The sequence below is a fragment of the Balaenoptera acutorostrata genome, chromosome 9 (genome assembly GCF_949987535.1).
Source record: "Balaenoptera acutorostrata chromosome 9, mBalAcu1.1, whole genome shotgun sequence".
Classification (NCBI taxonomy): domain Eukaryota; kingdom Metazoa; phylum Chordata; class Mammalia; order Artiodactyla; family Balaenopteridae; genus Balaenoptera; species Balaenoptera acutorostrata.
This window is the reverse complement of record NC_080072.1, coordinates 81,655,088-81,666,780: the sequence shown is the minus strand read 5'-3', so window position 1 is coordinate 81,666,780 and position 11,693 is coordinate 81,655,088. Positions and strand designations below refer to the sequence as shown.

At 35.1% G+C, this 11,693-nt stretch overlaps 1 protein-coding gene across 1 annotated transcript; it reads left to right on the top strand.

The window, feature by feature from the left end:
• The first annotated feature begins 988 nt into the window (after nt 1-988).
• Nucleotides 989-11,242, top strand: MMP13 (matrix metallopeptidase 13). The gene is made up of 10 exons (XM_057553021.1): nt 989-1,118; nt 1,207-1,448; nt 2,130-2,278; nt 2,445-2,570; nt 4,523-4,684; nt 6,122-6,239; nt 7,240-7,373; nt 8,340-8,499; nt 10,334-10,437; nt 11,106-11,242. Exons 1-10 carry the CDS (start codon nt 999-1,001, stop codon nt 11,204-11,206), a joined length of 1,416 nt encoding a protein of 471 aa, XP_057409004.1. The 5' UTR covers nt 989-998; the 3' UTR covers nt 11,207-11,242.
• The last annotated feature ends 451 nt before the right edge of the window (nt 11,243-11,693 follow it).

Sequence of the window (11,693 nt, the reverse complement as noted above, 5' to 3'; positions counted from 1 at the left end):
ATAGAGTCTTAGTTTTCCTGAGCACTCCCAGAGGTGTGGGCACTAAGCAGCTCTGTTTTTGAGAAAATATCTGAGAATGGATGGAGTAGAGGTCATATTCCATGGCGGTCAAAAACATGAAGTTTACTGGCCTGGATTCAAATGCTGGTAGTAGCATTTATTAACCATATCACCTTAAACAAATATTTAACTTCTCTGTGTCTCAGATTATTCATACGTAAAGTGAAAAACAAGCCTTCCTACAATACCTACTTCATAAGACTATTGTAAGGATTAAATGAGGTAATACCTTTTAAGTCTAGCATGCAATAATCCCTCAATATGTGTTAGCCATTATACTGTACTCCAATATACTGTATTCTAATACATTCTTCTACCTCTGCCTGGACCTGTAGGGAATTCATGCAGGGCTCCATGTTTGTTGAGAGGTCACACCAGTGCTTTTAAATTCGAGCTGCTGCACTCAATCCTGTGATGAGTCTCCAAGCTTTGTTCTGGTCCATTTCTGTGGCCTTCAGGTATATATAATATTTCCCTCTTAGGTTCTCTGGAGAAAATGAAGTTTAAAACTCACCAGGTTATAAACATTCTGGAAACAAGACTAGATTTCTTCTTACGGAAGTAAGTGTACCATCTTGATATTCTTATCTGAAAAAGTAGAAGTAGCTACTTTCCTACAAAGGGAAAAACATTTTTGCCAAGTGAAGTGAAAATTTTACTCTTCCCACAATAGCCATAAATATGCTGAGGCCGTTATTTTGCCAGATGGTTTTTGAGACCCTGCTGAAATAAGAGAAGCCCTCATTTTATATTTCCCTCAAATTCTACCACAAACCACACTTCTTGGGAGGAAAAAAAGTCCCCATGTAAACATGTTTACCTTTAACTGACTAGAAAGTTGAAACTTGTCCATAAATGATGACTCACCATCATAGGCCTATAAAAGTAAAGGTACTTGCCTGTGGAAAAGCAGCAGCCTCCAGGCACAACCATTCAAGATGCACCCAGGTGTCCTGGCTGCCTTCCTCTTCTTGACTTGGACTCACTGTTGGTCCCTGCCTCTTCCCAATGATGGAGATTCTGACGATTTGTCCGAGGAAGACTTCCAGTTTGCAGAGGTAGAGTATTTTGCCAACCCCAATGGTGTGATACATTTCATAAATGTCCTTTTCTTTTAAAAGAGGATCATTTTGGTCTCTTTCCTAGAACTACCTGAAATCATACTACTATCCTCTGAATCCTGCTGGAATCCTGAAGAAGACGGCAGCAAGCTCTGTGGTTGACAGGCTTAGAGAAATGCAGTCTTTTTTCAGCTTAGAGGTGACTGGCAGACTTGATGATAACACCTTAGACATCATGAAAAAACCAAGATGTGGGGTCCCTGATGTGGGTGAATACAATGTTTTTCCTCGAACTCTCAAATGGTCCAAAATGAACTTAACCTACAGGTAAATCATAGACTATCTTTCTTTAATATATGTTATATTTTGTAATATCAGATGTCTAATTTTCAGCACAAGCTACAGGTGACAGAACACGTGTGGTCCCATTGTTTTACGTAGGCCTTAGATATTAAACTGGAAGTTAACTAGGTCCAGGAATAACTTTAATACTGTTGATGAGAATATCTCATAGCATCTATTATTGTTACATTAACCCAGCATTTTTTGTCATTGCAAATCTCAATTTATTTCTTTCAGATATGAAATCAAAATAGAAGTAAAAGTAGTTTCAAGAAAATTTGCAGATGCAGTAATCAGGCATATTTATTATAACAGTGCTAAAAATGGAGAGTTTCATTCTCTATGAACTTTACAGAACTATTTCATTTGTTTAGGCTATAGTGATACAGAACTTTTAGCATGCAGTATAAGCTTTATTAAACATCTAAATACTTTAAGATGTCAAATGGTCAAATATTTGGAGATACTCAAATATCTGATTGAATTCTTCATTTTATAGTCTTTCTATGGCGTCATAATTAATAAGTTCTTGGGAACAATGGACCTTTAGTAGAACTTTTAGAGAAGCCATTGCATTTTGAGTAGAAAAGCAGTATTCCAAGAAAATATATTCTAAAATAGCTTTCACCTTCCAAAATTTTGATTGAAACTTTCTCTGTTGAATAGAATTGTGAATTATACCCCTGACTTGACTCATTCTGAAGTTGAAAAGGCATTCAAAAAAGCCTTCAAAGTTTGGTCTGATGTGACACCTCTGAATTTTACCAGAATTCACAGTGGCACTGCGGATATCATGATCTCTTTTGGAACTAAAGGTAATGATGCAGAATTTTTATATTCTGCTCCTTAATTGGCTCCATTCTTTTATTCCTTCTTTCAGTCATTCATTAATTTTTACAGAATTCAACAAAAATTCACCAAGCACCTGTGCTAGGCACTACTTCATATAATTAGAGTCTTAACTCTTGTTTTTGTGTATAGAGCATGGTGACTTCTACCCATTTGATGGACCCTCTGGTCTATTGGCTCACGCTTTTCCTCCTGGACCAAATTATGGAGGAGATGCCCATTTTGATGATGATGAAACCTGGACAAGTAGTTCCAAAGGTAGTATTTCTTATAAAGATATAATTCATGATTATCAGATTAGATTAGATTATTAACCCATTAATAAGAAGTTTAAGCATACTGTAAATTATATTTGGTATTTGATTCTATTTTCCAAAAAAGTTTAACAAGTATGATAATCTTCCACTTATTAGTCTCTACAAGTGACATTTCTATAAGCCAATATGAAACATTAAAAATGAGCAAAATCTACTAAGTCTAGTGGCTCAAGGGATACTAGCTAACTTTGAAACAGGATCAGAATGCTTTCTGTCAACCAAGGTATTGTTATTGTGGATTACCTTTGACATGTTGAAGAAGTACAGTTTATTACAAATATAAATCTAAAAACCATTAAGGCTAAATATGTAGATCATAAATGAGTTGGATGTGAGTTGGAATTTTTTTTTCCTTGTAGAAATATTAATGGCACAAGTGCAGTCAAATCTCTGTTCTCTGTTATATGTTACTTGCTTTAGACTTGTCTATATCACTGATTTTACAAATACCACTCTAACAAATCAATATAGTGTCTTACTTGAGAAAGCATGAGACAAAACAGATTAAATTGTATTTACAAGAGCAAAATGAAACTGTTGAGTGAATTCAGTCAGTAGTTGAATCTTCAAGGCTCAAAATAATTGGGAATGTTAATTTAGGCAGAAAAGCCAGATTATCCCAACTAGGACTTAATTTTGGAGCTATATGGACTCTTAGTTGTGACAATTAGAGGGTAGCCTTCAAAAACAGCTACTTTTTATTATTCATTTAAATAAAAAGAATTATTTTTCCAAGAAGTAAAACTGGGCCTTGAATAGTCAATGTCTCAATGCTTACATCTCCAATCTGTCTTTGGAAGGAAAGGTGAGAATTTATATATTTAAGGTCTGAATATTTCACAGGTAAGAATGATTTTAGGAGGAAAGAACAACACATAGTATTGTTAAGACATAGTCACAGTAAGCTTCAGTTTTTGGTTCCTGCATAAATTCTGGGTTTGAAATATTTAAGTGAAATGAATGAAAACATCCACAAGTCAGGATTAATTTTTCAGCTGAAGGCCAAGAATGGTACCCACTGCTAGTTATTTCAATGAAGAATTACTTGTCATTCAGATTATCATGAACTTTGATCACTCTTATGGTCTGCACAATTCACTAAATTTGTTATACATTTTCTTCATGCATAGGCTATGATAGCAAAGTGTATTCAAGGTCAAATTGAAACCACTGGCTCCAGCTTTCATGTGTTCTTTTTCTTTTAATATTTTATTATTTTTTTCCAATTTAAATTACCAGTATTAGGAGGCTCAAAAATTGGTGGAAAGAGTGACTAGAGGAAATAATGTAAATACATTGACATAGTAGTCTTCGAGAATAGAGGAAAGTTGGCCAATCACGTCCAGAATTTCTGTTTCTTTAAATTCTAGAGTCTAGAGATATTCTGGAAAGGATCATTTGGTTGGAATTTGCTCCCAAGTAGATTCCTGGAGATCCTGTTTAATGCATCCTCTATGCTTGGTCATTATACCTTTGGATGATGCCTCCTATTTAGATGATGTTCTAGGCAGTACCGTAGATATGTATCACCCTATATTTTTCCCATGAGTTTCCAGTTAAAGTCATCACTGTCTACTTTCCTCATCTGACATGAGAAAACAAAGAGCAAACCAGGATTACTAGTGTCTTCACAATAAATCTTTTTTGATTACTAATCAATGTGTTGGTACTCTGTGTAGGCAGCTATAATCAAAGACAGCACCAAATTATTTATAATGATTAAATCAATGTTTTAAATCTTCCCTTAAGCCACTGAATATTAACTTTAAAATGTGAGTTAAATAGCCAAGAAAGAGAAATGGTGACATACCAGATAGATGAGGAAAATAATATTTATTCTGTGAATTGGTCATTGGAGGACTTTTTTTTCTCAGTTTCTTTGTTTTCTTATAGGCTACAACTTGTTTCTTGTTGCTGCCCATGAGTTTGGCCATTCCTTAGGTCTTGACCACTCCAAGGACCCAGGGGCACTCATGTTTCCCATATATACCTACACTGGCAAAAGCCACTTTATGCTTCCTGATGATGATGTACAAGGGATCCAGTCTCTGTATGGTAACTATTAATTTACCAGTTTAACAGCAGAAGAGATATATACATTTATTTTCTAAATTATTAGTGAATTTACCATTACCAATATTGCTGTCCTGGTTTTGTTATTAAAACCTGGGGAAACACGCTCATTTTTTCTTTCCAAATCAAACTACCTGCTCAAGTAGAAAATATTCCATTCTCCAAAGTTTTTGCAGAATGTAACTCCTCATGTTTGTATTTTATACATTGCAAGGTACATTTGATACCCTCACAATACCTCTGACATCAGAAAGGGAAATATTTTATTCACCATTTAACCAATGAAGAAACTAAGCCTGTAGAGTTTAAATAGTGTATCGATAGCAGCACAGCTGGGTGAAACACAGCTGGATAGTAACACAGCTTTTGGGATAGCTTTCACCCAGCTTATAAAGGGAGAAAGTGAGATTTTAACCAGCTTTTACAAAATCTGAGTATTCTTTCAACTACTGCTGTTTGCCACAGTAGAAACCATTCAAGTGGCCTGTGTTAGTTTTTAACCAGCATCTACAGTGGCCATTTGTAAGAATCTGTTCCTTTTTTTTTCTTCCAAATTTTCAATAATATTTACAAAATAATTAAACTTCAACCCAAACAAGCAAAAGTACCTACCATAAATGGAAGTAAAACCACAGTACACAGTCATCAGTGTAAACACTTCTAGAACACAGAGCTCAGAAAACTAGCTCAGGCTACCCCAACCTATTATTTTCCCTTCTGGATTTAAATCTACTACAGCAGCTAGTGTAGGCACAGGCAAGAATTTTGCAACTTTTACTATTTCTACAATATCTTGACTGAGGAACTTAATGATAGAACTAATAGGACCTATTTAAAGAAAAATAAGTTTAGAATTATTTTATGTACTGCACCTCTTCTGCACTCATGTGAGCTGGTGGAACATTTCCCAACATGTGGCCAGTCATACCAGAGTGGCTGAAGACCTAGCTTTTCACTGAGATGCAGCTATGATGTGGTCAACTGATAAAGCGACATGAGCTGATGCTGACAGCTGATAAAATAGGCAAGAGAAAGAGCCCAAATGAGGGCTCCCACAGAGATAGCATGCCACCAGAAATGACTTTGAGAGGAACGTGTTTCTCAGTAGAAGTCTGTCAATAGGTTGTGCAAAGCATGGGGAAAATTTCCTCAAAGTCTTTTCTTCCCTCCTACCCCATTTCTATCACCAACCTCAAGAAAGCTAAATTTGTAGCTGAGGTGATTCTCAAGGGTCTTGAAAGATGAAAACAGAAGGAGAAGTCCCGTAGGCAAGAACTTGGTAACCATGGAGGAAGAAAGTAGGATTACAGGTTCTTTGGAGCATTATGTAAGGGTGGCAGGACTTACTGACCTTTCTGCTCTCCATTGGCAGAATCAGGTCATCCTCAGTAACTTCCTTCACTCATTTCATGACTGCAGGTCCAGGAGATGAAGACCCCAACCCTAAACATCCCAAAACGCCAGACAAATGTGATCCTTCCTTATCCCTTGATGCCATTACCAGTCTCCGAGGAGAAACAATGATCTTTAAAGACAGGTACTCTTCATATTATTTTATAAAACCTGCATGTAACAAACATTTGTGAAGCCATGTCTTCGAATTGCCAAAACATGTGGTCAAACTTCCAAAGAAAGGTGAAGTTAGTGAAAATAATAGAACTTTGGGTAGTTTATTTACATATATGAGAGGAAATAAATAACTGATGGATAAATGTTTTACTTTTCAATGGATAATCTTGGCATTGTATAGCTTCCTTTTACATCTTTGGTTGTAGTTTTTCTTATAAAGACATATTTACAAAGTAAATATAAAAATACAATTTATTTATTTAAAAACGCAGTTATTGAAATCAATTACCATATTAGTAAGCTGTTACTCATAATTCCACATGAATTCCTTTTGATATGGAAAAACTTTGGTTATGGTAACATATATTGGAATTTAAGAGAGGAAGCACTGTACAACCTAAATCTATAGGTGATGAAAAATGAAATACTAATTTTTAATTTTGATATTGTTTTAATATCCTTACTTGTTCATTTGTTCATCTATTCAATGAATTAATTGTTCCCTCATCTGTGATCCTATAGCATTCCTACCTCCTCTACTATAGCTCTAATTTCATTGTGCTCCAGTATTTTCTCATATATCAGTTTCCCCAGGCCATGAGATCTTGGGAGCATAGTTTGTGTCACTCATGTTTTCTTTACAGAGCCCAGCACAGTGCCTGGCACATTTGCTTGCCACTTGCAAGATATGCAAAATTGAACAAAGCATGGTCCCAGCCCACAAATGACTTGGAGCCTTCACAAAGGCTCTGTGAGATTTTAGACTTCAATACTATAGGATAGAGTTAAGATAGCAACAGCTTGTTTAACTGGCACTTAAGGGAAGTGGAAATCTTTCCCCTTCACGGATGCTAGGGAATGGTTGTGTCTAACTTACCTGTATTGATGTGGAGGCAGGTGGCTAGCAGGATAGACATATTGCACTTGAAAAAATGATGGCAAACTCTGCATTTTTACTTTTGTGTTAGATTCTTCTGGCGTCTGCATCCTCAGCAGGTTGACGCAGAGCTGTTTTTAACAAAATCCTTTTGGCCAGAACTTCCCAACCGTATTGATGCTGCATATGAGCACCCTTCCCATGACCTTATCTTCATCTTTAGAGGTAATCTTTCCACCAGTGAGACCTCCCACATGTCCAGAGCAGGCAGTGATGAACTTGATGCTACCAGAGACTTAATAAAATGATCGTTGTCAAAAATACACCTAAATTAAGAATCAAGTATAACAAAATGGGAACCAGAAAGCACCTGAAACCTTTCTACCAAGTGTCCCCAAATTTGACAAGTAAAAAGTCTACGTTATTACTTATCATATCCACTCTTTATTTCATACCAATCATGTCAGTTTTTTTCTCTTATTTCCTCTTAAAAATTATTTACTAAGCAAATGTTATAACAATGTACATTTTGAAAAATTGAAAAAAATTATCTGTAATTCCCCTTCTGAAAAGTCAACTTATTTTATTTTCTCACTTTATTTTCTAGTCTTTCACCATATGAAATATGTATTTTAAATATTTATATTCATAATATATATACATTTTAATATTCTACTTGTTCCCTTGACATAGGTTCTCGAATTGCTATTCCAGCTTCATGATCATAATTTATAATGGCTACATAGCATTTTACTGACATTGTTTCTATTGTTTGACTATTATAATTAATGCTATAATGAAGTCACTTTTTAGAGAAGAAAATAATTTTCTACTGGTATAAAATTTGAGTTTTCAAGTTAATTTCCTATTCCTACTGTGCTGCTTATTCATACAGAAATCTTAATGTATTTTTCACCCAGTTCCAAACTTAATATTCAGAGGTAACAAATTGTCAAACTAATCATGATATTTAGTTGGCTATACTTACAGTTAGGAAACTGGCATCTTAAATCCTTTTTTTTGTTTGTTTGAAGAATGTGCATATTTCTGTGTTTCATAAACATGGTGACCACAAACACTGACTAATTTATTTCTAAATGTGCAAAATGAGTCTTTCTTTGTTAAATATCTACTTATGTGAGTTTTAATAGATTCCCTTGAATAATAAAACAATTCTTTTACTTATTCTAGGCAGAAAATTTTGGGCTCTTAATGGTTATGATATTCTGGAAGGTTATCCCAGAAAAATATCCGAACTGGGATTCCCAAAAGAGGTTAAAAAGATAAGTGCGGCCGTTCACTTTGAGGATACAGGGGAGACGCTCTTCTTCTCCGGAAACCAAGTCTGGAGGTATGGCAGCCATATTTACTGACCCATCATCTTGTGTCATAGAGGCAAAGTGAGTCTCGAAAATCTCTTGCTACTTAAAATTATCTCATGCAGTATTTTAAACGTCATACCAGTCATTCATTTCTCTTCCATGCCAGCTCCATCAGGTAGCTCCTAACACAGGTATTTAAAAGTCTCAAGCGCTCTTGAAAATACACATATAATTCTTGCCCTTTCTGGGCCACTCTTCTCTTTCTTAGGCGTTTGTTGTACTTCAACCATGGCACAACTCTCTCTCTTATTTTGGCATCTTAATTCCTTGTAATCTTTCTCCTGGATTCTCTTTCTTGTCATCCTCTCCTAATTTACATGGAGCTTCATCTTCTGTGGCCAGAGAGGACACAAGAATAGGTACAGGAAAAGACTGAGCGAGAGAAGGCTACAATTTCTAATCTGTTGATTCATTGGATAGGTTGGCCAGGAAGCTGCTAGGCTTGTAGTTTGTGAAGCCAGCTCCTTTTGAAGAACAAGTAGAACAGGAATATCGAAAACACGTGTAGAGCTCAAGGCAGCATTGACATTGGCAATATTTATGAGCCCAAATCCACGTCTATATTCAGGGATGATTATCTCATAGGTACACAATAGTTGAAATTTTTAAAATGGTAACTTTACTCCCTCTATACACACACACATATATATACACACTCACCATATATATATATATATATATATATATATATATATATATACACTCATGCATGCATGTGTACACACACACACACTCTTACATATCATCTTTACCCTTTGACTTCTTTACTTCTGGTAATGACACTTACAACTTTAAATATTACTGCCAGGTTCTACCTGCACTAGTGTTCCAGTCCATTTACCCTATATGAGGTCTATGGCTCCGTCAAGATGGATTGCTTACCATATCTCAAATGCACTGTGCTTTTATCTCCCCATAACCTTCCCTTATGAAATTTTCTTTGCTAGAGGTCTTTCCCTACATCTCTCTCTTTGGAAATTCTATCCATTGTTTAAAGTTAACTTGAAAGTCTTTCTTGATCACCCCATTCAAAGTTATCTCCCTTCTCATGTAACTCCCATGACATCTCATGTTTACTGTCTCATGATGTTTAGCCCCTATTGCCTAGTGTTGCAGTTTTGTGTGTATACGTCTTAGCTTTCTTGATAGTGCAGTGGTTCTTACTTTTTATCTATTGAAACATACCTCAAAAATATAAAAAACTTTCGTCAGTAACAGTAGGAATATTACATCACAGGAGGCTGTTCTCTTAGGTTAATTTCAGAGTGTGTTTGGTTGGCTAGGGTGTGAGTATGTGCAGGGGAAGAGGAGTATGGAATATAAAGTTATGAGAGGGGAAAGCTGTGCTCCCCTTCCTAGTTTTATTTCCACTGTATGCCTCTATAACTTTTTAGTGCAGAAATTGAACCTTAAATAGTTTGGCATCCGTTACTGCACTTAGCAAGTTGTCTTACACATAGAGCTCAACAGATAATTGTTCAATGCATAAACATATATTTATTTCACTCTAAGAACACTTTCCTAATAATATACTTTTATAACAGCTATGCAAATTTTGAAATGGAAATGAGCTTATAACTGTCTTTACAAAGATGGTCTTTAGGCAAGTCAAAATACCTCACCAGGTATCCACTATATACTCAGTATTATAATTCCTAATTTTAAAAAGCTACTGGTTGTTTCAAATGGACTTAAAAATTTGAAACTTCTGTCAATTTTGAAAGCTGCCATTATGTCCATTGTATTATTTCTAAAGTAATTTACCTACGACCTACTCAAGAGTTTCTTTTTCTTATTAAATAGCTATGATGAAACTAACCATAAGATGCATAAAGACTACCCCAGACTAATAGAAGAGGACTTCCCAGGAATTGGTGATAAAGTAGATGCTGTCTTCGAGAAAAATGGTAACTAGTTCCATTGCACTGACCTTAATGGAGGGCTTCTGTAGCCCTTTGAAATAATTTCCTTATAAAGGAATTTTACACAGAACTTAGATGTGCTGATAAATGTCTGGCAGTTAAGGGATTACTCATTCTTGTGTGACTACTTACACAGACAGCAAACAAAAATTAATATGCTTAGAATAAATGAGAATTTTACTTAATGACTGCTAATTCCATGAATAAAAGATGCCAAATCTTAAACACTACCTTAAATTTAAAGATATTAAGATGCAAAAAGTATAGTTCAAATCAGGGGTGGAGTGGGGAGTAATTTATATATGAAGACCAATAATCATAGTTATATAATGATTTTTTGCTTGAATTATGGAAAGGGATGTTATCTCTAACTTACAAAAAATAACCAATATCAATAATTCAAGCATCAAAACTGGAACTCCTGCCAATACAGCAATTAATTCGAGGTGACAGTTTAAGAGAGCTGGAGACATTCATACCTTTCCCCCTCTTTAAATTATAAACAATATATTAAAGCATAAGTAGTATTTATAAAGATAAACACTGGAATGTTAAAAAAAAAAGTGAATCTAACAGATTGGGGTTTTAAAGGTAGCTAGAGTAAAACATTATTTTCAAACTCTGAAATTTTCTTTTTGGTCTTTTTCTTATAGGTTATATCTATTTTTTCAATGGGCCCATACAGTTTGAATACAGCATCTGGAGTAACCGTATTGTTCGTGTCATGCCAACAAATTCCCTATTGTGGTGTTAAATGTTTTAAAAATATTGTTATTTAAATCCTGGAGACCTTTTGGGATAATGCTTCCAGATGTTTTTTTTGGGGGGGGGGGGTCATGGGGGAGGGAGACATATCAGGGGAAAGCCTAGTTCTGTGAACAAGCTTCAGTAAGTTATCTTTGAATATTTAGTATCTATACAGCTATGCATGGGGGTGGAACCACAATGGATTTTAAAGTCATGAAATTCATTAACTCTAAGGATCACCTAATTCTTGTGTGCTATACAGAAGCAGTAGTTGACAATATTCAACATCAAAAATGGGATATATGGTCTGTCAAAGAGAGTTAACTTAATATATTTATAAGGAAACTTTGCAAAGACATAAAAGTAAATCACATTTATATAATTAATGAATCATCTTTACCAAATAGTATAAAGTCGTATGAAAATGCAATTTTAGGGGAGCATATGACAGCCATACACAAACAACAATAAACCAAAGGGAAATGTCTGTAATA

Bases quoted from the DNA above. Each gene is read 5' to 3' on its own strand.
- MMP13 (XM_057553021.1), top strand. From the start codon at position 999: ATGCACCCAGGTGTCCTGGCTGCCTTCCTCTTCTTGACTTGGACTCAC. The intron at 2,571-4,522 runs GTAGTATTTCTT...GTTTTCTTATAG, and splicing joins CTGGACAAGTAGTTCCAAAG to GCTACAACTTGTTTCTTGTT. The intron at 6,240-7,239 runs GTACTCTTCATA...CTTTTGTGTTAG, and splicing joins ACAATGATCTTTAAAGACAG to ATTCTTCTGGCGTCTGCATC.